The sequence below is a fragment of the Haliotis cracherodii genome, unplaced genomic scaffold (assembly GCF_022045235.1).
Source record: "Haliotis cracherodii isolate W230 unplaced genomic scaffold, xgHalCrac1.p SCAF_6, whole genome shotgun sequence".
NCBI classification, from domain to species: Eukaryota; Metazoa; Mollusca; class Gastropoda; order Lepetellida; family Haliotidae; genus Haliotis; species Haliotis cracherodii.
Genome location: NW_027266319.1, coordinates 62837607 through 62864253, shown reverse-complemented (window position 1 = coordinate 62864253; position 26647 = coordinate 62837607). Strand labels below are relative to the sequence as shown.

The 26647-nt window shown below is 39.5% G+C and overlaps 1 protein-coding gene across 2 annotated transcripts in view; it reads left to right on the top strand.

Annotated features, from left to right (window-relative positions):
• The first annotated feature begins 10046 nt into the window (after positions 1-10046).
• Positions 10047-26647, top strand: part of LOC139446823 (glucose-6-phosphate 1-dehydrogenase-like) — a 50686-nt gene continuing 34085 nt past the window's right edge. For both annotated transcript variants that reach the window (XM_071228160.1, XM_071228162.1), the window contains exons 1-5: positions 10047-10164; positions 20903-20940; positions 21394-21502; positions 22355-22563; positions 23789-23950. In XM_071228160.1, coding sequence (XP_071084261.1) covers positions 10066-10164; positions 20903-20940; positions 21394-21502; positions 22355-22563; positions 23789-23950 — 617 coding nt within the window. In that variant the 5' untranslated portion in view covers positions 10047-10065. The remainder of the gene's footprint in view (positions 10165-20902; positions 20941-21393; positions 21503-22354; positions 22564-23788; positions 23951-26647) is intronic.

Sequence of the window (26647 nt, the reverse complement as noted above, 5' to 3'; positions counted from 1 at the left end):
GGGTTTCTTTTAAATACATGACATTCAGAGCTCTGCGGTGTGATTGTGGTATCGCTTCTCTTATCATGGCCACAATTTATTGTCGTTCGTTGAAACAGACCTGACGCAATGTCCGTTTTATTTCGACATTGTTTGTTAGTTTGTTTGTTGTTTAACGCCGCACTCAACAATATTCCAGTTATATGACGGCGGTCTGTAAAATAATCTAGTGTGGACCAGACAATCCAGTGATTAACATCATGAGCATCGATCCACGCAATTGGGACACGTTGAAATGCATCAACCAAGTCAGCGAGCCTGACCACCCGATCCCGTTACTCGCCTTTTACGACAAGCATAGTCGCCTTTTACGGCAAAGAATGGGTTGCTGAAGGCCTATTCTACACCCGTCTCGACATTGTAACAGAAATTGGGTGGGGTGGATTTTAGCTATAAAAATAAATTGAAATTGTTTGCAAACACTGTTGAAAATACAGAATATATCTGTCACTACAATTACATCGTTGCAATGTGTTGTTTATCAAACATTATTTGTCCACACAAATTTCAAATTCTATATCAAAATGGGTTGTCTAAAGAAGCAAAACACGGGTGAAATAAAACTTTATGCGGAACTAATTCCATCCTGCACCCCCTGGCTATGATTTTCAGAGTAAGAGAGTGAAAATGAAAACCAAATTTAATTAACAGAACATTTCGTGTCACTGTTTGTTTATCTCATCGTGTGACCTGGCCACCCGATCACCAGTTTAGTCGACTCTTACGACATAAGCTGCCTTCTTTTTTAAATGGTTTACACAATGACAAAATCAACATTCTTGTGGGGCCTGGGACTATTGTCACGAACAGGATTGTTTGGCATTCGTCAACACTCGCCCCTTTCCGTTACCTGCAATAAGACTCGTCCCCCTATCGATGAATGTTATGTGCGAAAATACGACAAACCAATCAGAATGCGCGTATGATTTCAAGTTATTCGACAAATAATCCCTCAGAAATATTTTTTGATTTTACATATGTCTTACATCTAAAAATATACCAAAGACACAGTTAAATGTGTTCAATCATACTGTATAATTCCGCATGTCCCGATGTGCTTTAAATTGCATCTGACTATATATGTAATATATGCGAAAATGTAAGTGAACCATTACGCAACGAGTTGACAGTTGTTTTAGGTATGCCCGTTTGCGCTAAGACGGAACCCGGTCGCAAAAATGGTCATGAGCGGGGCACGAGTCGCTATTCGGCTTGTCCCGGAATAACACGAGTTGGTCACGAATGGATTGTTTGGGTCACTGAAAGCGCTCAAGGATATCACTTCTGCGAAAGGAGAAGCCAGTTTCACAGCACATTTCTTTCAGGACACCCAGATGGTTTTATGTTTTTATACTTGTATATACTCTCTCTCCTCAACAATGCATTGTTTGTTGTTTAACGAAGCAATATTCCAGCTATATGACAGCGGTCTGTAAATAATCGAGTCTGGACCAGACATTCCAGTGAATGACATCATGAGCATCGATCCACGCAATTGGGACACGTTGACATGCATCAATCAAGTCAGCGAGCCTGGCCACCCGATCCCGTTAGTCGCCTCTTATGACAAGCATAGTCGCCTCTTACCGAAAGTATGGGTTGCTGAAGACCGATTCTTTCCTGGATCTTCACGGGCCAAACAATGCATTGGAACAAACTAGCCAATCAACATAAGGCAAAAATCCCCGGATTAAGATTTTTGCTTAATGCTGATTGGTTAGTTCGATCCAATTATTCCAACAGTACTGTATATGTATTCTATCAGACCGAGTACTTCGGCACATGAGGTACAATAAGTAATATTATTGTACCATATGTACCACACGAAGGCCGAACTTCAGGAGTCTCTTCCACAAAGCTACCTCGTAGCACTGAAGTGATCGCAGCTTCCATACTTTAACGTAGACAATGGTAGTACTTTACTATTAATATTATCTGAAATATATCATATATATATATATAACCTCTCGTAGTCATTCCAGCTTGTTAACCGGGTAAGAATCTACATCGCAACACCGCTAAATGCATTAAACCCGGGTTCGATTCCCGACATGGGTACAATGTGTGAAGCCCATTTCTGGTGTCCCCCGCCGTGATATTGCTGGAATATTGCTTAAAGCGGCGTAAAACCATACTCACCCACTAGTATCTGAAACGATCGTTAAATCGGCTGTTTCAGTCAGAGGTTGTTATTGTGATTTGATACCCTTGACTGACCATGCAGAATCGACTAACCTACTGATTATTTAAAAAATACACTACGTGATAGGAATGCCTAGTGTATTCATGGTGTATAATATCAGCTTGGCAATTTATAGAAAGTGATATACAGCCGTCATTCAACAAAAATACTAAAATAATATGTCACGTGATCTGTCTCTGCACGAGTTTAGTGATATAGTATATCAGCAGTACGAGACTTGCATTCCATCTGCCGGGAACTGCTCTTACTTATTGTACCAGGCAGAAGGGAATAGCTATGTACAACTATGGAAACCCTGCATGGACACATTCAGCCGGAGTCCAACCCGTCTTTGGTCAACTACATCTCCGCCTATATTTCTGCGTTGATTTAGCTTGCAATTTTAGTGTAAATCATAACTAAATATACTATTTGGAAAGAATATGGGCAATATTTAGTCCAAATAAACAACACTGCAGTGTAAATATTCAAAGCTCAATGGACCGCCTCCGTGGCCTAGTGGTAGAGCGTCCACCCGGAGAGCGGAAGGTTTGGGGTTCGATTCCACCTCACCTCAAAGTGGCTGAAATATTGCTGACGTGTAAATTTTAACTCACTCAAAGGCTGTCGCTGTATGCTGTTATGTTTTAACTCACTCAAAGATAACAAGACAGCAGGTCCTTTGTATCTAAAAAACACGTTATAGTAAGAACATGATCACAGTTACTTTTATGAATATGTATCTGTGTAGCATGTTTGGTAATACCCGTGAAGATCCGGGGTAGAATTGGTCTTCATGCTTGCCGTAAAAAGGCGACTATGTTTGTCGTAAGAGGTCACTAACGGGATCGGGTGGTCAGGCTCTCTAACTTGGTTGTCATCGTATCCCAACTGCGTGGACCGATGCTCATGGTGTCAATCACTGGATTGTCTGGTCCAGACACGATTATTAACAGACCGCCGTCATATAGCTGGAACATTGCTGAGTGCAGCGTTAAACAACAAACAAACAAACAATCATGTATTGAAAATGTATCGATTAACTATAATTGCACAACAACGTCGTATAACTTCATGGCGAAATATGACTAAACAGAAAAAGGTTTAGCCTTATAATGCACAAGCATTTAGTTCATGTTAGTCCTTTAGTAACATGACATGACATAACTGACTTAAACATAGTGTATACATTCATTAAGTTCCCATGTACCATCGCGGATTATTTCGAGAAATGAATGTTATTGATTCTTTTTTATCGATCTGTTGCATTTGATACCGTGATTTGTCCACCTTCGTAAGGAACGGTCACACTGACCTTTGCAACTAGGGTCAGCTAGTCCGCTTTTCTTAAACTGAACTGGGGCGGTCGGGTTCCCTAGTGGTTAAAGCGTTCGCTCGTCACGCCAAAGACCCGGGTTCGATTCCCGACATGGGTACAATGTGTGAAGCCCATTTCTGGTGTCCCCGCCGTGATATTGCTGGAATATTGCTAAAAGCGGCGTAAAACCATACTCACTCACTCACTTAAATAGAAATGTGTCCAGTCATCGCAAGCGTGTGCAAATATGCGCGGATGTATGTCTCTTGCCGCTAACCATACTCATCGACCTCATGGCCTTGTAAATTTTACCAATAAATACATGATGTTTCTCCTGTACCTCTTCATTAACCAGCAGCAGTGTGAACATTAATACAGACTGCATCAGCTAACGGTACTGCTGTACACATTATCAGGGTTGTGTTTGTCTTGTGGATTGTGTCGATTGCTTCTCCACATGAATAACGGCAGGTCACGACGCCCCACAGCTCTCTGCCAAACACCGCACGTCTGTATACTGCGACTGTTTGACAGACAAAACATGGCTGGAAATAGGTCGTACTTACAGAGTGACATGTGCGATGGGGCGATATAGTGTTTATCTGCCCCCAGGAACAATCAATGTCGACCTGAGAATTGAATGTCGCCAACAACATGCATAAAGTCGTATGTTTATTTCGGTTTCAATAGGGAATTGGACAGCCCAGTACGATGTATTGGCGTTGCTGTATTAAGTATCGGAGTGAGTGAGTGAGTTAGGTTTATCGCCGCTTTTAACAATATTCCAGTTATATCGCAGTGTGTCAGCTTAATGTGGGAGGAAAGCCCAGTGATGCAGGTCTACCACTTTTACCACTTCGGTGAAACCCACGAGCACAGGTATGGTGCTGACAAACCTAGAAACATAATCAGGGCCAACCGGGATTCGAACCCACAATCATAGGTTTCTGGCGTGCCCAAGGGACGCAACTCTGCAAAGCGAATCACGGCGCCTTAGACGACTGGGCCACCCGTGCCCCCTCGGAGGTACAGAGCTCACTTATATTGAATGAGGCTATGTTGAACTTGAGTTTTGTCGCAACTTTGAATTATGGTATGGAACTTTTTTAACTTTTTAAAACGTTGAAATGTTGTAATATATATTCTAACAGAGTGCTAGATCAATAATCAGAATTCCACGCATGAGCAACGATCCACGTAACTGGGATACGATGACGCGCATCAACCAAGTCAGCGAGCCTGACCACCCGATCCCGTTAGTCTCCTCTTACGTCAAGCATGGGTTGCTGAAGACAAATTCTAACCCGTATCTTTGCGGCTACGAACATGAATCAAAATTATGTTGAGAACTGAAGAAAAATGTGAAATAATGTGGAAATTATGCATCGCAGACTGTGTATTCAAAGTACTGTATTAACGGAAACATTCTATAATTACGCCATCATCCCTTTTATATCTGCTGGTAGCAGCTCACAGTTGCTAACAAATATATATATGTGCCAGTAGTAGGTAATATTTCCTGATCGTATACATCTAATGTTACATGTATGGAAAGCTGTTAATGGAATATTAAGATTGAACTACGCTTTGATTTTGTCTTAGAGAGTTAAAAAACTACTGGCGGGACGCGCGTATTTACCAACTGATGCGTTTTGAATAATATTGTTTTTTACCAAAGGGCGTAAATGCGACGTGACATTTTTCAAGGTCAAATTATTCACATTCTTTCATCTAAAATGTGTAATGCTTTAAAATGCCATGTATAATACGAAAATTAAACACAAGTTTTTGCTTCGTTTTGCAAGGGTGGCGACGCGACAGTGTCCCTTATAGAATTCCATAAACTTCCGGGTGAATTAATTTTTCTCAAGTATTACATGTTAACGCTATCGACAACTGATTCACGCCTTAATGTTGAAGTAGATATACATAGAATATGAAATACATGCGTGTAGCAGTGTCAATGTCATATGTGTTATCAGAGATCATATACCGATATATGGTCTCTGGTATTATATATAATGTACAGGGCCCCGTTCCACAAAGCGATAGTAGTAGTGATATGACTGTAACTCACATTCATTAACATATAGGCTTTACCCATGAAGATCCGGGGTAAAAGGCGACTATGCTTGTCGTAAGAGGCAACTAACGGGATCGGGTGGTCGGGCTCGCTGAGTTGGTTGATGCATGTCATCGTATCCCAATTGCGTGGATCGATGCTCATGATGTTAATCACTGGATTGTCTGGTCGAGACTCGATTATTTACAAACAGCCGTTATATAGCTGGAACATTGCTGAGTGTGGCGTTAAACAACAAACAAATAAACAAACAAAACAAGGGACCGACCTTTTGATATTCTCTGTGTGTGTGTGTGTGTGTGTGTGTGTGTGTGTGTGTGTGTGTGTGTGTGTGTGTGTGTGTGTGTGTGTGTGTGTGCGCGTGCGCACAAATGTTTTTGTTAACAGTCTGAAGCCTAATTATTTTTTTCCAAGAATTTTCGAGAAGAATTTTTTTTTTTCAAGATACAGACCAGGTCGTAGCGCTAAGAGGCTTTCGTGAAACGGCACCCAGCTTCTCTTCCCCCAAATGGTCAGTCCCTAAGTCTCTTTTGTCACGTGTAAAATGTATACATAATACGAGTACTACACTATACTATCTAGTTCCGTTATTAGAAGACCATGCACTCGTCAAACATGGAAAAGGAAGTTGTCGAGTGTTGGGAAGATCATAACGGACGCATCAATTAGTTGTGTGCGTGTATTGTTGTATCAGCTATTTGGTCTTTTCGGGTATAAATTCCACAAATAATAAACCTTTTTATCTTTTTTTTTAACTTACAGCTTAGATTGCTGCATTGCAGGCCTGATACAAGGCCCCCTAGCGACCTGTGCTGTAGGCGACCAAATGGATCGGGTGGTCAGGCTCGGTGATTGTGGATCGGGTGGTGAGACTCGGTGATTGTGGATCGGGTGGTCAGACGCAGTGATTGTGGATCGGGTGGTCAGACGCGATGATTGTGTGTCATCGTAACCGACCGAGAGATCCTTGCTCACAATGAGTGAGTGAGTGAGTATGGTTTTACGCCGCTTTTAGCAATATTCCAGCAATATCACGGCGGGGTACACCAGAAATGGGCTTCACACATTGCACCCATGTCGGGAATCGAACCCGGGTCTTTGGCGTGACGAGCGAACGCTTTAACCACTAGGCTACCTGACCGCCCCTGATTACAATGAACCACTGCAACCATGGATTGTCTAGAACCATGCAGAAGCGATTATTTACTGGAATATTGCTGATTGTGGCATGTGGCGTTAAGCCATAAATAGGTGATATCGGGAGCCAGAATGTGACGATTAGTTGATCCATTCGCTGCGCTGTGCACATTCAGAGTCGTGTCCCAATACTACGCTAGTCGTGGGTTCAAATCCCCGAATCGCTTCCTTAAGTGCGAGCTTTGGTTTGTCAGCACCATACCCGTGCTCGTGGGTTTCACCGAAGTGGTAAACGTGTGAGACCTGCATCACTTCGGGCTTTCCTCCCACAATAAGTTGACAGACCGTGATATTACTGGAATGCTGTTAAAAGCGGCGTTAACCCCAACTCACTCACTCATGGGTAGGTTTCCCGGCAGGATAACGTCAACGGATGAAAACCGTATCATCTGGTATAATTTCCGGATAAATATACAAACTTAAACGTCTAATTAAGACTTGCATCACTTCGGGCTTTCCGCCCACAATAAGCTGACACGCCGTGATGTAACTGGAATACTGTTCAAAGCGGCATTAAACTTAACTCACTGAATAACCAAATTAAGTAGTAAACTTGTAAGAACACCATGCATCATTTAGGAACTTTCTCCCTCAATGAAGTGACACGGAGTGATAATTAAATCAATACTGTTCAACCCCTTCTTTCCTTTGGGGACAAGTTCTCATTATTTTGTTTAATCCACTTAAACGTAATTGCGTGTATTGTATAAAATGAGTCAACAATAAAATGGCATGTCTTTGACATACATGTAAATTGTTTTCCTGAAGCCACGAAGGGACATGTTTGACAGAATCCGGTTGCTCTTTTTGGGTTATGTTGTTTACCTAGAAATACTTGGTCCGATACTTGCGGATCTTGTAGGACTCTCGAACCTATATAATAGCCGGATATACAGTGACATACAGGAATCTATGGAAGCGCAACACTGTCAGTTTCAATTCAGCGACTTTCGGTAATATTAAAACTCGGAACTTTACAATCCGACGCAAACATAAATAAATATGTTTTTTTATTTTAAATAAATCCTTGAAAATAATTATTTTCAGCGTTTGGGTAGCCCAGTGGTTTGTGTGTTGGCTCGTGGAACAACGAGTCTGGTTTCGATTCCCCGCCTGGCGTCCTTGATTATTCAGTGTATTATGTCTCCTTTCTGCTGTGGGGGCGGTCGGGTAGCCTAGTGGTTAAAGTGTTCGCTCGTCACGCCGAAGACCCGGGTTCGATTCCCGACATGGGTACAATGTGTGAAGCCCAGTTCTGGTGTCCCCGCCGTGATATTGCTGGAATGTTGCTAAAAGCTGCGTAAAACCATATACTCACTCACTCACTTTCTGCTGTGAATTCGAAACTAACACCACCTCCCCCCATCGCCCCATTATCACTAACCTAGCGCAGAAATTATTTCGCTCAAGAGCTTGAAATCAACAAAGATGAATATTCAACTCCGACTAAGATCAATATTCAAAATAGCCGTCTCTCACAAGCCAGCTCTTGACATGTTCAGTCGATAACAAGAATAAGTTTCACGAACATTCAGCTGGAAAATATGTTATTCTGAGTACAAGACATGGGTAAGAGACGACTAGCGGGATCGGGTGGTCGGGCTCGCTGACCTGGTTGATGCATGTCATCGATCCCAATTGCGTGGATCGATGCTCATGATATCAATCACTGGATTGTCTGGTCCAGACTCGATTATTTACAGACCGCCGTCATATAGCTGGAATATTGCCGAGTGCAGCGTTAAACAACAAACAAACAACATGAACGTCGTTATACAAGTGCAGTAATGTTGAACGCGACGAGCTGACCATGCACCCGAACCCTTAATTGCCAGCATTGGTTGCTGAAGACCTCTTCTTACCCGGACCCACGGGTTGGGCGTTCATATGTGCGCTTGCGCTAGACCGGACTAATGACGGTTTTATAGTGCTAGCCCACTGAGAAACCATTCCAGCTTATAACGTCTTTTGGTGTGATGCGACCAGGTATGGAACCCCGACCTTCTGCTCTCATGGCCGATACTCTATCCACTAGACCAGAGGCGAAATTATATGAGATTGAAAAATACGATGCACCATGCCAATAGGGTTAATGATACAAGCGTTTGAAATAACAATTCTATTTACAACCTTTTTTGTTGTTTAACTCAGAATACTCCAGCTATATGACCACGGTATGTAATATTCGAGTCTCGAACCAATGACATATTATTAGCATAGGCTCTGGAGACCTATTCTATGCTAGAGTGAGTGAGTTGGGTTTAACGCCGCGTTTAACAGTATTCCAGTTATATCGCTGCGTGTCAGCTTAATGTGTGAGGAAAGCCCGAAGTGATGCAGGTCTCAGACGTTTACCACTTCGGTGAAACCCACGAGCACGGGTATGGTGATGACAAACATAGAAACATGATCGGGGCGAACTGGATTCGAACCCACAATCATAGGTTTCTGGCGTGCCCAAGGGACGCAACTAAGCGCAGCGAATCGCGGCGCCTTAGACGACTCGGCAACCTGTGCCCCCTCTAAGCCAGATGTGATACTATAGCTATATGAAGGAACACGGGTAATCTTGTAAAAGCACATGAATATATCACTGGAGTGACCTGATATTTTCATGAGTGGTGCAGCCACGAGTAGAAATGCGTTATCAGGTCACAAAGTGAGATAAACATATTTTTGGAAAAGAAGAGCCAAGTATTCATTTTAATTATCTATTTTCTTTCCAATTTTAGCCTTGAAACCTTAACGTTACATATCGACTGACGGCATTTTTTTAAAAACCACATAGCTGTATATATATTCAGATAAATATAGTTTTCCATCAATAAATACAAAATGTAAAAACATGGTCGTTACTTAGCAGACCTCGAGTTACATTGTATTAAATAAATTATGTTAACGTTAATATTTGTAAAAGGAACATGATAGAAAACAAGCTAATGGAAGCATTGACACTCTTTTAAATAAAAGGTTATCGGATTCCCCGATACAACACAAGGTCAGGTATGATCATACAATGACCCACATATTGACACATGAACAGGACTCTGATTACAAGCCTATCACTTATGATTTGTCGAAATTCTGAACAGCCGATGTATATCAGCCGTATATAGCACGAGAGCACAGTTTTCAAAATTATATCCTTTACGGTGATCCATACAAAGTGCCGGACCAAGCGCAGAGAGGCACGGCGCATCCGTGAGATTTACTTCCTGCTCAGTTCGTCTGCACAGTACGGCAAACATGGATTCGCCGGCAACAGAGGAAGTTTTGTCTCGCATTCGAGATTCCTTGGAACACGAAGGCCACGGTGCTTATGTCTTTGTCGTTCTCGGTGCCTCGGTAAGTACTGTCAGTTGTTTGCTATATGTTGGGAATTTAGTGCGTGACAACTTGGTCTAACAGAAATAAGTTACACAAGGGACAAAACTGTCAGTGAAAATGACTCGGCGAAATAGGGCCTATCAGGCTACAACTTGGCTTAATATTAATAGTGAGTCTCTCGCGTTGGTGATAATGTTGTTAGTTTTCGTTCAGTAGATTTATGAATAATTTCAATAATGGTTATCTTCGGCGTCTGCTATGTCACTTTGATTCAAGCACGCCAGAATGCACGCTAGTTGTAAACTTACTGTAGGCAAACGATGTAAGCTGGACCGCGGACGCTAGAAGGGGAGGGAGTTGTGGGAATCTTTCGGAGCACGTTGAAATTAAGTGTTTCCCTTGTAATATACAGGATATACATGCAAAATTAAATACAAATTTCTTTGGGTTTACTTCCTGTCAGACAACCTTACTTAACTTGTATTGTGATGTCGAGAATTAATCCCTTGTCAATGTAAGTTATACTGTCACAAACAGGAAGGAAATTACCAGAGCAGAACATACACATTGTATGCCCGCACGCTAGACATTTAGACATTTTGTCAGTATGTTTTATGGCAAGTTCCAGTGGTATCAAAACACTTTATCATTTGATAACATTTTTGCACCTGCACATTTTATGAACCTCAACAAGCGAGGAACTAAAGTATGAATCTAAAACCTTAGACTCATGGCAGTTTGACATATGCAATATATTTTTCATGCATCATACATTATTATTTGTAAGGTGATATGAATTGTTTTGGTAATAACAGTGATCAAAATTAATGGTGGTCCTTTAGGTTTGGTACTAGAATTATATGGAATTTGAATCTAGGAACTTGTAAAACTTGTAATATTAAGGACTAAATTAGGTTATATAACTTTCAAATGGTTTAATATTCTGTTTCATTAACTTTGAACTTGCTTAATGGATTTGAACATTTAATGGAGTGGAAATGGTGTTTGGCTGCTGCAGCTGTTACAGATGTATTGAATTTAGTTTGATGAGTGATACCATGTATACTATGCTTCAGGTCGATCTTATTAAATTACATGTAAAATGATGATTTTCCAAGTAACCATATCACATCTAATCTTACTGAAATAATATTTAAGCCATGCTCATCTTTCAACTGTTTGTATGGAAAGGATTATGACAGAAATCAAAGAATGTCATTAATCAAATCAGATTTGTACTTTAATAAATTTGATATTTCATTGCTTTCTTATTTACATCATACATAGTACCAGTGTTCCCGTTTACCGGTAATTACCAGTTTTTTACCGGTAAAATTAGGCTTGGACCGGTAATTAATATGACGGCCAGTCCCTGTGGACCGGCAAAAAAAGTACCTTATTAATCTTTTTATTTAACAGAACATCAGCGATATTCATATAAGTTTAGTTTTTGAACGAAGTAAGCTTGTCTGTTGCCATTTTGGTTATCCCCTTGTCTATTTTCTGTGCAAGAAAATAACGTTTCGAATTGCTTCATATATATTTATAGCGATTAAGCCTAGAAATTATTTTTTTTTAAATGTGAATGACATGTAGATCTAACTAAATTACTTCAGAGATGACTCTTATTTGTTGATGTTTGGGACTGACAAAAATTAAAGGGGACTGGTAATTTTTAGAAGTGCAAGTCCACCAGGACTGACAGTTTCAAAAGCCAGCGGGAACACTGAGTACTCAAAATTGATAGGAATGCTAAGACATACCATTTACAAAGGTGAAAATTAATTATACACATTGGTTAACTATCTTATTACCATTTTTGACAGAGAAAAAACTTATTGACAGATTGAATATACCGTATTCGACGTAATACGCGCCCAACTCTGATAAGCGCCCACGGCGATATTTTCCAATATTTTAGCTTGTGAACAATCCCAATTTGCACGCCTTCCGATTGATCAATGTACACAAGACTTATTTATTCGTGTATAATGCGCACTCGTGTGTTATATGCACCCTTAATTATAGGCAATTAATTTTTGGAAAATGACTTTTCTTTTGTTTCATTTCAGGCTGTTAGCATAAACCATGAAATTTACGATCTTTCAACTCTGCTTTTTTTTCACCAAAATTATATTTTAAAAATAGCCCCCTATTTCTAATTTTGAGAGCGCCCTGGGTGCTTATTACGTCGATTACGCCATGCACAATTCTTTTAAAAGATTTCTGCACTGAATCATCGGTGGTGAGCAGACTGTTTGGAACGCTTACAGTAGTTACTTAGTAACCACTGCAGTCTTATTCTGGCTGTAATGCTGATGAAGCATGACAAAGCATTATGTGCTGATAGTGCACTGGGTTTTACTTCAAGTGCCCCTATGTGATCAGTTTTTTGGTAATTCTGGTAGGTGTTCAGAAATGTATATGTCATCATGATTATACGTCCTGACATTTCGTGAAAACTATGTAAATAATCCAGGGACTTTCTAGGATCCTTAACTATTTGCCTTTGGCAGATTTAGCAAAGAATTTTTTTTTTCAGAAATTCGATTTAAAAAAAAGAGTATATATATAGTCTTAAATTGAGGAGTATATTGATATTTCAATCAATATAAACTAATCCTAAAGCGTTTTCTTGTTTATTGGTCCTGTTATCCGTGAAATGCAAGTCACCTCTGTTTATTGATGATATTACTGTAATAACATGACTTGGCAGATTCCTTAATCAAATACCCGGTATGTAATTTTTGGCTGACATCAGAGCAGATCTGGATAAATCTGTGGATTTGCCAGTTTTTGAATCTGCTTGAGCTGGAGCTGTCAGTGTTCACATTGTAAAAACAAGATACTGTGGGTTCACAGGGTTAGACCTAAACTGAAAAGCTTCACTAGCCCAAGTAAGGATAAAATGCCCTTGTAATGTTAAAACAATGAGGAAACTGGAAAATTTGCATTAGCCCAAAGGAATTTCTTCTAGCCCCAGGCTAGCGGGCTAGTGAAAATTCCTAACCCTTGTTCAGTTGATTCTTGTATTGTAATTTGGTTTCTCATGCAAGTTTTGTTTTTTATCCATTAGCCATCATTGAAACATCTGAATATTCTGAAAGGGTTCATGGTATTTGTCCAACCAGTTGATGATGACCCGTGAAGATTCCGGGGTAGAATAGGTCTTCAGCAACCCATGCCTACCATAAAAGTTGACTGTGCTTGTCATAAAAGGCGACCAACGGGATCGGGTGGTCAGGCTCACTGACTTGGTTGATGCATGTCATCTGTCCCAATTGCGTGGGTCGATGCTCATGATATTAATCACTGGATTGTCTGGTCCAGACTCGATTATTTACAGACCGCCGTCATAAAGCTAGAATATTGCTCAGTGTGGCATTAAACAACAAACCAATCAACCATATTTATTGCTGCAGATTGAATTGCTTTTGTAAAAGTTGCATAAATTGATATTTCCCTTACTGACATATACTGTTTCTATTTTGGCTATGCATTTAGTTTTGACATTTTCCCAAACAAATGTGTTACATCTGGTTGAAGTGGCTTGTTTCTGTTCAAGTAGGTTAAAATGTTTCTTTTGTTAACACGTTATTAGAATTTCCATGCATTCATTTGAAGTTCATGTGTTGCATCTGTTCCCTGGTATGGGTGTAATTGTATGGACCCATTAACCCCTGTGTTGTGTTAACCCTAGGTGTTTCATTTGTGTGGTCCAATGTGTTGTGTTACCACAGGTATAGTTACTGCTTGTTTAGATCAATGCAGTTTTCAAATCAGAATTTTATCAATCATTAGGTCATCAATTTAACACATATGATATGGAATATACCTTTTTTCCATATGATGCTTTGGACTCTTACTATTACTAAGGTTACAGTAACATAGTTTTTAGCAGCAGTGTTTAGTGTGTGAACATGAATCTGACTGCAGTCACAGATACGAGTGGAATGTGACTGAGTAGTCATTACTTTTTTGTCAGCATACCGTATTCAATATAATAAGCGCGCAGGGTGCTCTCAAAACTAGAAATAGGGGGCTCTTATTAGAATATAATTTTGGTGAAAGTTGAAAGATTGTAAATTTTGTGGTTTATGCTGACCGCCTGAAATGATATAAAAGAAAAATATTATACACGATAGATATGTTTTCGACAATTTGATTGCTCATCATTAAGGGTGCGTATCATACACAATTAAATAAGTCTTGTGTACATAGATCAATCGGAAGGGGTGCTAATTGGGATTGTTCACTAGCCAATATAAGTAAATATCGCCATGGGCGCTTATTAGAGCGGGGGGTTTATTACGTCGAAAAAGGTATACAAAAAAATATGTGATTCCAAAAAAGGTATCACAAAGGATATTACAAAAATCATTGGGCACACCATCACCCTATCATAATTATGTGATAATATATCACTGAGTCAGGGTGAGCTTCAGTACCTAGGTTGGCATGTAACGGAAAATATGCAATATTTGCAATATTTTGCTTGAATGATAAATGGAATTGTACATGACTATTACTTTCAAGGTTTTGCAATTGATGCACAAAAACTAAGAAATATAATTGGGTAATTCCTTTTTAACAAGATTGCTGATGCTGCTTTTAGCAATAATTACTTATTACTTTAAGGGGCAGTCAGGTAGCCTAGTGGTTAAAGCGCTGGCTCATCACGCTGAAGACCGAGGTTTGATTCCCGACATGGGTACAATGTGTGAAGCCGAATTTCTGGTGTCCCTCGGCTGTGATATTGCTGGATTATTGCTAAAAGCTGCGTAAAACCATACTCACTCATTCACTTACTACTTTAACAGGTGTTGTTGGTGGAATAAAGAACGTCATGTCAAAAGTTGATGTGTTAGTGGTTTATTAGTGACAGCAAGTTAATTTGTGACAAAAGGATTCCCTTTTTTATGGGTTTTTAAAAAAATGTTCTTGTTTTGCCTGTTTGTGCTGTTATGATTTTTGGCACACTAAGACTAGAAGATATAATCGTTATATCCATGTTTTTTAAATGTCAAAAACATATCTTGGAACTGATGTAAAGATATGAAAAACCATCTTTTCAAAATGTGTTCCTTTTTCTAAAGTGGGTCTGTTCCTTCTGAGTACCGTATTATCCGGGGTCACAGTGTTAGAAACTAACAGTTTTCGTCCACTAGACATTATAATGATAACATATAGCAAAACCCTTAAAAAGGGCAAATATCTAAAAAAAAATTTGTACTAGTCCTTATGATACCTCTACAGGACTAGTGCCAATTTCTAACTCTGGGTCACAAAGCTGATAGCTTTGGCCTTAGGTGATGTAACACAATTACTGAGTGGAAAGTTGGATAAAAGTGGCGTTATTGTGCTCATACGACTTTAATCAATCTTACAACATGTGACATTTAAAATCTGTGATTAGAGTCTGTGAGACAATGACTTGACAAATCCTTCCCTTATCACACACCAATGTTGTGAGTGGAATTTTTTCGGCACTGTTGAGATTAAATGACTCCTAAGTAGAGATGTGATAACGTGCTTCATGAGTAACTCTGGCCTCAAACACACTGTTTCAGCTTGACACAGCACTCCAAGATACACTTCAGTTCCCTTAATCTTCATTACTCCTAGAAACAGGTTCGGGTGTCAGATTTGCCTCCCGGTTGACCCAAATTATGTTTCTAGGTTCGTCAAGCACCATACCCATGCTCGTGGGTTTCACCAAAGTTGTAAACCTCTGAGACATTCAATGAGACATTCAATGAGACATTCAAGCTTTCTTCCCACATTAGCCTAAAAAAGAACAATAATCTTGGTTCTCAGGCACCGACCACATCATTTGTATTTCATTTTAATTTTTTTTTAAATATCCTAATACAGTAAACTACGGTTATAATGAACTCAAAAGGACCACTCATTTTAGTTCATAATAACCGTAGTTCGTTATAGGCATATATACAGCATTTATACAACAAATGGTTGGGACTAAAAAATATTTGTTATATTGGTCAATTTGTTATAACTGTGTTCGTTATAAATGTACTTTACTGTACTTTAAAACAGTGCGATCCAATATATATATATATAAGCTTTGCAGATACTTTTCTTTACATGCACACTGCTTTACTGTGCATCTTGTGTTACGGTAATGGCTGCAATAGGAGTTTGTATGCTTGTTTATGTAGAGAGGCCCTTTTCCAGGTTGATGGTATGCAACTATTTATTTGGTTACATACAAAACAAAAAAGAAAAACACTGCCCGCCTGCACTATGTTTTCACAAGTCATTGCCTGGGAACCAATTCTTTTATTTTTTTAAGCCTTAAGCTGACACGACGTGATATAACTGGAACACTGTTCAAAGCTGCGTTAACCCAACTCAGTCTCTCTCAGATTTTGATTCTTGTTTGTCAATGACTTATTCAGCGTTGTCAGAATGAACACCTCAGCTGGAGGTCAACAAATAGCATCAAGCTCCAGAGCTGCTGTGATTAAATTTTCTATTAGGAAACTAACTAAAATGTTTGAATGTGCTCCTTCAAATTTGTTTTGGCCAACATTTGCAGCTCCATACTTGTTATATTATTAAAGCCAGCAGATGTTACATCAAACACTCCTTCATTACCGTGTCACTCAAAACAGGTTGGCCTTACTCCGAGTCTCCGATATGACATGTTTCTATGCACAGAGGATATTAATGCAATCAAAGCCCCTGTCTGTGGTAAAGTAGCTTGTCTGTCAGTCTACAGCATTTCAGGGGCCACGAGGGGCCCAGTCTAAAGCGCCGGGATTCGCTGTGCAGAGTTGCGTCCCTTGGCCACTCAAGAAACCTATGATTGTGGGTTCGAATCCCGGTTGGCCATGATTATGTTTCTAGGTTTGTCAGCACCATAACCGTGCTCGTGGGTTTCACCCAACTGGTAAACGTCTAAGACCTGCATCACTTCAGGCTTTCCTCCCACATTAAGCTGACAGCCTTGATATAACTGGAATACTGTTAAAAGCGGCATTAAACCCAACTCATTCACATTACAACATTTCATAAGTGAGTGAGTGTGGTTTTAAGATATTTATCATCATTCATTCAACAGTTGTCTCCATAATTTCTTGAAGTTAATTATATCATGTGTGAAAAACACATAACTCTGTTATTCTTCAATGCTAAAGGGAGCACGGGTGGCCCAGTCGTCTAAGGCGCCGTGATTCGCTGTGCAGAGTTGTGTCCCTTGGGCACACCAGAAACCTTCGCCCCGATTATATTCACCGAAGTGGTAAACGTCTAACAGCTGCATCACTTCGGGCTTTCCTCTCACATTAAGCTGACACACCTCAAAAATGTTAAAGTGGTGTTAAACCCAACTCACTCACTACAATGCTAAAATTGGCATCATCGACAATTGATGACTCAGCATTATCATCATAGACTGTGCATGAAAGGACAGGAAAGCTGACATATTCAACAAAGTAGTGAAGTCAGTGTCTGAATATTTTGATAATTATTTGTTACACAAATGATCAGCGTTAGAAATTGGCACTGGTCCCGTAGTCCTTGCCAAACTGCCCAATAGTTAAGGTATCATAAGGACTGGTAGAAATTTGCCATTTTTAGGGTTTTGCTGTATGCTATCATTGCGAGGACTGGCGGACCAACATGTTAGTTTCTACCGCTGATGATATGATTGATTTTCAACTCCTTTGTAAAGAAGACATGATGGATACTTCTGATGGAAAGGCTGCAGATATATAAACTAATTTACAGGCACAACATGAACCCATGTTCTCGTGTCCCAAACATTTTCCATTACTCAAGCAGTTGTCCTTTCTTCACAGATTATCATGGAAGCCAAGCTTGGTAATAAAACAGAAATTTCACGATGAGATTTGTCTGACCAGAGAGTGGGCAAACTGTCAAACAGCTGGCCAGAGAAAGACCTGACCTATGCCTCAGCAATACTTGATTAGCAGGGAATTAGTTTATGTCAAATGAAGACCTTCGATCAATATCTTTGCATCCTGAAACCATGGTGAATTCTATTAGTCTTTCATGATCATATCCCCCTCAGTGCTGGTCGTGTAAATCAAATCTGCCTGCAGTAATTGATGTTGGTAAGGGATTCTTAGCATCTAGGATTGATTTATCTTGATAATCCTCACCTAGCGAACCTTTAGGAGAAAGTTACACTTTGATATTTACTGATGCTTTTGGTATTGACTTTATTAATGTGTTTGGATTAATAAGAGGGTTGGATGTGAAGGCAAGAGCAGTTAAATTTCTTTTAACATGTATTTAGTTAAACAATAAATTGCAGCCATTTGTTTTGTGTTGGGAAGATATTTTTTTTCACCATCTTCACGTTTATCCCAGGTACTATCCCAAATCAGACAATTCAACGAAGCCAGGAGGACTGTTCTTGTGGCTGTGGGTGGTCAGGTAGCCTAGTGGTTAAAGCTGTCGCTTGTCATGCTTTAGACCCCGGTTTGATTCCCCATGTGTTAAGCCTATTTCTCGTGCCCCTTGCCTTCATATTGCTGGACTATTTCTGTAAAGTGGCTTAAAACCGTACTCACTCTTGTGGCCGCCCTTATAGCAGTATACAATCTAGTCTGATTCAACCAACAAGGCGTTCATTCTCGTGTATATTCAAACATTCATGAAAACGGAAATCACAAAAAAATTACTGTGGAGCAATAAAGTTTATCCACAAATAGATTAATTACTCTTGGCAACACCTTAAATGATTAGTTGAGTTCTGATTGGTTAATGAATCACCTAAATTTGTTACCTTTTTAATCTAAACTTAAACATTCCTACCAGTATCATGTTTAATGTGCGTACTTCAGTACAGATTTGTTGACATGGTATTTCCGGTGTTACATGCTCACGGTAATATCTTTGCATTGGGCCAAAAAAACCATCAGAACTCATTATGGAATGTATAATGCGCACCCCCTTTATAAAGCTGTCTTTAGGAAAATTAAGTGTACCCTATACCCAAGATAATATCATGCTTGACATCAGAATATAATTTGGGGAAAATACTTCTATAGATGAATGTTAGACCGTAGATGTATGCTGTGATGCGTATCTGATACTTTTTTCTGATACCACCGTATTGTGCTTTTTTGCGTCTGTACATACGCCGACACAGCCTTTATCTGGAGCCCTGCATTAACTGTTGAAGGATGTGTTTTACATGCATGAGCTTTATATGTACAGCTTATGTGGTGTTTTTCATCAAATAAAGAACGAAGGGAGGAACAGCATTAGAAACTGGCACTAGTCCTGTAGTCCTTGCCAAACTGCCCAATGGTTAAGGTATCATGACTAGTAGAAATTTGCCCTCTATAAGGCTTTTGCTACTTGTTATCATTATAATATAAGGACTAGTGGTATAACAATGTTAGTTTCTACCCCTGCAGAAACATAGCAATCTTTCTTGTGTGTAGGTAATGTCTGCATGGGCTGACGGAATGAACATTAAATAATTTATTCCTGACCGACGGCACCTTGTTAAGACAGTGGCGTGGGGAGATCTCCGAGTAATCAGTTAAATCACCCTTCCTTGATTAGCAGATAATTGATAGTCGTGTATTGAATACCATATTCAGCTCATGCACTGAGACAATCATTTCTGGTCAGATATTGAGGTTTCATCACAAGGATCAGACTGTTCAGTTATTAATACAAAAAGGAAAAAGAATTGATTAACTTCAGCAATGTTTCTGTGTGTAAAATATTTAGGGAACAACTGCTATTGTATATACCTGTTTGAAGTAAATAATTTTCAGATAAATTTTTGTGTGCATGTGACTTTAAGGGCGTGCCGTATTCGATGTAGTAAGTGCCCACAGCGATATTTGCTAATATATTGGCCCAATTAGCACCCTTCCGATTGATCAATGTACAGAAGACTTATTTATTCGTGTATAATATGCACTCGTGTGTTAGATGCACCCTTAATTATGGGCAATTATATTCTGGAAAAATATGTCTGTCGTGTAAAATATGCACAGACTTTTCTTTTGTATCATTTCAGGCTGTCAGCATAAACCACAAACTTTATGATCTCTCAACTCTTTCACCAAAAATATATTCTAATAAGAGCCCCCCATTTCTAATTTTGAGAGCACCCTGGGCGCTTATTACGCCAAATACGGTAGTCATTGGTACAGCAGCAATAACTAAGGAACATTTACACCAGAGCACCAGATATGCCGTAAAATATGCAAACTAAATTGCCCTATGATAACCCAATTAATTTTGAGTTATTTTGAAATCTAAAATAATAGTGTTACAATGAAAACAACACTACAGTATTACCCAATGATGGTTTTCAGCCTGTGAACCTGTATTTCTTTTGCTGATTGAAGTCAGGCATAATAAATACATGAATTATACTGCAATGAATAATGCACACTTGTGCTACGTCACACTGATTAACCTAGACAAGCTGTTGAGAGCGTATGCAACATGTGACAGAATCAGCAAATGTAGAGATGGCTCAAGCTGAAACATCATTTTAAACAGAATTTTAATCTTTAAAAAAGGCCTTCTCTTTGGTTTAAAAATACCTTATAGACTGACATATAGAGTGATAATATTTTGAATACCCCCCAATCATGACCTAATCATGCTAATGTGAATGATAACATTTGAGTAAACAGGTGGTGAGCTGGAGCTGTTATATCATCTCTTCTTTCACTGTGGGTATGCCACCATGACCACACATTGGTTAAAACAAGAATCATCTTTTTTGTTTCAGGGAGATCTGGCAAAGAAGAAAATTTACCCGACATTATGGTAAGAATGAGAAATCTTTGTAAAATAGCAATCTTTTCAGTAAGGTTGTTCATTTCTGTTTCATTATAATCATTAGAGTATTTTCTTATAAAATGTGAAGATCCGGGGTAGAATAGGTCTTCAGCAACCCATGCTTGCCGTAAAAGGCGACAATGCTTGTCGTAAGAGGCGACTAATGGGATTGTGTGATCAGGCTCGCTGACTTGGTTGATGCATGTCATTATATCCCAATTGCGTGGAACGAGTCTCGTGATATCAATCACTGGGTTGTCTGGTCCAGACTCGATTATTTACAGACCCCGTCATATAGCTGGAATATTGCTGAGTGTGGTGTGAAAAACAGCAAACCCAAACCAAATCTTATAAAATGATTCCTTAAAAATCATTACAATCCTGAACATTGCTGAACGCAAATGCCATGTTACAAACATGACCGTGAACATATCTCTTTAGGTGGCTTTTCAAAGATGGACTTCTTCCTCCAAAGACTTACTTCATCGGCTATGCAAGAAGCAAACTTACTGTAGAGGATGTCAAGAAGCAATGTCTTCCACACATGAAGGTAAGCTAGAAGCAATTAAACATGTACACTGTGCATGTCATCGTACCCATGGCACCAAACATCAACACTGGTTTGTCTAGCTAGACTTGATTGTTTAGCATCACCTGGGATGTGGCTGGAATATTGCTGATGGTGGCATAGAAAAAAACAACAAAACATGTATGCTAAATTATGGATCTTGCTATCGATATTGATTTGAGACACTACCAGTGTTAAGAAATACTGAGGGGTCCGGTACTACTTTCTACTGATCTTGTGTGTCAAGACCAGAATGGCAAGATACGTAATGTCTGTCACTCACTCACTCACTCACTCACTCACTCACCAACCCACTCTCTCACTCACTCACTCACTCACTCACTCACCCACTCACTCACCAACCCACTCACTCACCAACCCACTCACTCACTCACTCACTCACTCACTCTTTCACTCACTCGACAGCCTCCGTGGTCTAGTGGTAGAGCGTCTGCCCGGAGATCCCCGGCCCCGTCATACCAAAAAACGTTAAAAGATGGTTCTTGTTGTTACCCTGTCTGGCGCTCGACATTAAAGGGCTAAAACAAGGACTGGTTGGCTCGGAGTCAGTATACTGTGTCTGAGTGGGGTATTCATGTTAAACTGCGGCATGGTATCTCAGTGAGCTAACACTATAAATCGGCATCAGTCCGGACTAGTACAAGCAGCCACACACACACACACACACACGTACATGCACGTTGCTATATAAGTGCAATAATCTTGGACGCGACGTTAAACCCCATTTCACCTCACTCACTCACTCACTCACTTGCATATTGCTCAGATCAATGGGAAAAAAACATCTTCTTCACTCTCCCAATTGACCTCCAGGTGAAGAAAGGGGAAGAGAAGAAGGTGGATGAGTTTTTCAAGCTGCATCAGTACGTGGCGGGGAGCTACGACAAAACAGGAGACTTCTCCATACTGAACAAGGCCATCGAGCAGAAGGGAGATCCAAACAGGCTCTTCTACCTGGCTCTGCCACCATCAGTCTTTGAGACGGTAACCCTCAACATCAAGGCTGTCTGCATGTCAAAAAAGTAGGTATTTTTTATTTTTATATTTATTACACAAGGCTCAAAACATCGGTTTACATATTAGGGCTGTTATGATTCACTCATGTATTAAGTGAATCAAACCGTATCCATTCATGAATTGAATTCGTTAATCGTGGCCACTTGAATTGAATATTTATTAATATGCAATCATGTGCATTTACATACCCCGCACCTAAAAATTTTGTACATGTTGTATCGAGCCACACTGTTGGTGTAATTTCTCTCAACTGACAAGTTGCAAATTGCAAATCACAAATCTGCAAAGTAGTCGAGTTCTTCCCTTAAATGTGTTGAAGAGAAGCTAAGAGAAACTAGGGGTGAAACGATACTTCGGTGACTTCGTGCATCGTGACTTTTTATACAACAATACTATACACGTGACATATATTTCTGAATCGATACAAGATGATACATTTGCTAAAATTAATTACGTACTACTCGTTTAATGACCTTTCAGCGTTTTTGACAGTCAAATATCGTAAAATGTGTTTAAATTAGCGTTTTAAGTTAACCACGATAAATAGATACTACGAACATGTGTCTATGTTTGCTTTTGCATTTGAACTGCCTCTGAAATATTTATAGCCAAGAAATTTCCACGCGATTTTATGTAAATATGTGTATTGCAATATGTATCGTATCATGACCTATGTGTTGAGTTCCTCATAACTTGACCTTCCTGTGTTGTTTCACCTCTAAGAGAACCAGTGCTGTTTGACACCAGTTTTGTTAAAGTTCTAATACAGCCTTTCAATTTGCCAGAATATAGAAGTTTGTTGTTTACCTTCAGTGGAGAGACATAAGAAACACAAACTATTTTTTTAAAGCACCATGGCATCAATAACTTCTGCTGTGGTTAAGTCAATGAGCTTTGTAACCTTGACCTTTCTCGGTCACTGTCAAATGAGTTCAAAAACAGTTTTTGTGGATTCCTCTTCAAATCATGTCTGTGGTAATAAGAAGAATATTACACTCATCTTCTGTTAGATATCAAGTTTATCATATTTCTGTCCCTTGTGAAATTATTTTCAGTTTGCGTGAACCTTGGGAAATCTGTAATCTTTCTTGTGAATGACAATAGTTTAATGTATAACATTGTTAGGTCAAACTTGAGGGTACAATGTCATGATTGTGGAATATCTGTCTGTGATTGCTGGCAAGACAAATGACAAATTCCTTAGGATTAAATTAAAATTAACACTTGCAGAGACAAATGGACACGTATCATCGTAGAGAAGCCGTTTGGACATGATCTGGAGTCGTCCAATCGTTTGTCAGCCCATCTGTCCGCCCTGTTTAATGAGGAGGAGCTGTACCGAATTGATCATTATCTTGGCAAGGAGATGGTGCAGAATCTCATGGTTCTCAGGTGAGACATTTTTATCTCTACTTAAACTTTGCTGGGTCGGAAACTCTTACATGCGTGAAGTTCCATGAAGGAGTTTGTGAGGCAGAAAACGTGTGATGAGTGTCATTATTATCGGGATTGTGGTGGCAACTAACTTGACAGCCACCTTGTTCTGTTTGTGGGTGATATTAATTGAATCAACTCAAAGTTCACAGTTCACAGGGTAAGGTGACAGAGGCCATTCTCAGGATCTGCAGAGCTCCAAATAACTTTTTGAGAAATAGAGTTTTTACTTGAAGGTGTCTATTTTAATTGGGTTTTTACATTTTTCATTGTGTAACCAATATCTATTTATCTATTCATCTATTCACTCATTTATTCGTCACTCTTTGGGTTTTTTCACAAAATGGTAAGCATTTTGAGATTTAAAAAAAAAGGAAATAATGTGTTAGGTGTATATAACGGTTCTAACTATAGGCTTGACTCGGAAACTAACTTAGCTCATTATTGTGTTTTGGAAATTAGCTCCATTGTACGCATGCTGAAAAAGCTTCATTGAGTATTTACGCATGCTGTTTTCGAACAGTTGAGTTTTCCATTTAATGCATGCATTTCTGTATGCAAGTTAATTGAAAGTAATTGGGTTTTGAATATTTTGGGGGGTGTTTTACACAAATACACAGCTTATCGTTACTCTGGATCTATAAGGAAAGAAAATCTATATGAGAGAAAATCAGACACTATCACCGACAAATGATCACTGCTTTGTGTACCACCCAAGGCTCTGATACAACATTGAAATGAATTGAAATTGTGCTAAAAGATTTTTTCACATTAGAACTGTGTAAAATGTACAGGGCCTTTTGGGTCAGTCTCTGGCATAACATAATTAATAATCATTAAGACTTCTTGGCTGCTGAACTAGAGACTGGCTTTCCACTAAGGCTAAATCTGGTAAGGCTAAATCGGGACAGGTTACAGATTAACAGTGTGTGATGATAACATTTGATACTAATCCCGAACTTGCTTCTTTGAATGATTCTTTTTCCACACTTAAGTGATATCACATGCACTTTTATTAGCTGAGCTTACCAGACCATACAGAATCTGACTAGAGTGGGGAGGGAGTTGATACATAGCTCCACTTTTCACAAAGTCTTTTCATTGCAATGTTTTGTTTAGATATTTTTGTCCTTGATCTTTTGGATATGCCCTGAAAATGTCAGTGTAGTCGGGACAAATGGCATGACAAGCATCAGCTTTCTGTTTAAAAAATTAGAAATGTGCTCAGTCTGTTAATTTGTGTCCTTAGTTTTTCCTGTGTTTTACACTTCCATTTTAGTATCGTATGTACCCTAGGCCCATTCACCGCCATATCTTTGTTGTGGGCGAATTGGTCCAGAGTATTTGTTGTAGTAGAATGGAAACTTATGTACTGGATAATGGTTTACTTTAGTCATAAAAATGATGCTTGTGACTCTAGGTCTTGAAATGTACTGCAGGCTTCAGTTGTTCCCACCCCTTTTGTCATTAGGTAGATTGCAACACTGTAGCAGATCATTCGTGACGACAAGTGTAAACAAATGTTATATTTGGGATAACACTTACATATAAGTACAGATTCTTGTACCTTTTGGGGTTGAGACCCACGCCGTACCATTTACCTTTTCCTAATTCCTATTACCATTTATAAGCAGATAGTGTAATAACAGGATTAACTTGCGATTTGTTGACATGGTATGTCTGGTGTAACATGCTGACAGTTATGTCTTTGCACACAGACACACACACTCAGACAGACAGACACACAGACACGCACGCACGCACGCACACAACACACACACACACACACACACACACACACACACACACACACACACACACACACACACACACACACACACACACACACACATTTTTGGAATCACAATATAAAGAATGGAGGTATGATTTGTTGTGGCTTGCTTTTTAATCAATAATATTATGGGAATATGAGTCATTTATGAAGGAAGGGGTGCTGATTATTTTTATTGAGATAAATATCAAATGAATTTAATCAACGCATTTGGAATACATGGAATTGCCTTATTTTCCATAACGATGGGTGACAATCTGTTCAGTAGACTTCTATTCACAGTAAATATTATGCCCTATATTCCATGATAATGGGTCAGTTGTGTATGATAATCTCTTGTCATGGTCCTGTTTGTTACATGCATAGAATATATAATGCCCAGATTTGTTTCTCTCCCATCCAAACCTTGTATGCACTGATAGCTTGAGTCCATTTTGTCTTGTCAGACAGGTAAACTTCCATGCGAGCTAAGTTAAATATTGTTTGCTTCTGTCATTCACAACTTTAAAAGGGGGTACAGGGGGCATGGGTGGCCCAGTCATCCAAGGCGCTTCAATTCGCACTCCAGAAACCTATGAGTATGGGTTAGAATCCCCGTTCCACCAATTATGTTTCTAGGTTTGTTGTTGTAGGTAGGTTTCACCAAAGTGGTAAACGTCTGAGACCTGCATCACTTGGGGCTTTCCTCCCACATTAAGCTGACACGCCGTGATATAACTGGAATACTGTAAAAGCGGCGTTAAACCCTCTCACTCAAGACCGCCTCCGTGGTCTTGTGGTAAAACATCCGCCTGGAGAGCGAAAGGTCCGGGGTTTGATCCGACCGTATCATACCAAAGATGGCACAAAAGATGGTACTTGTT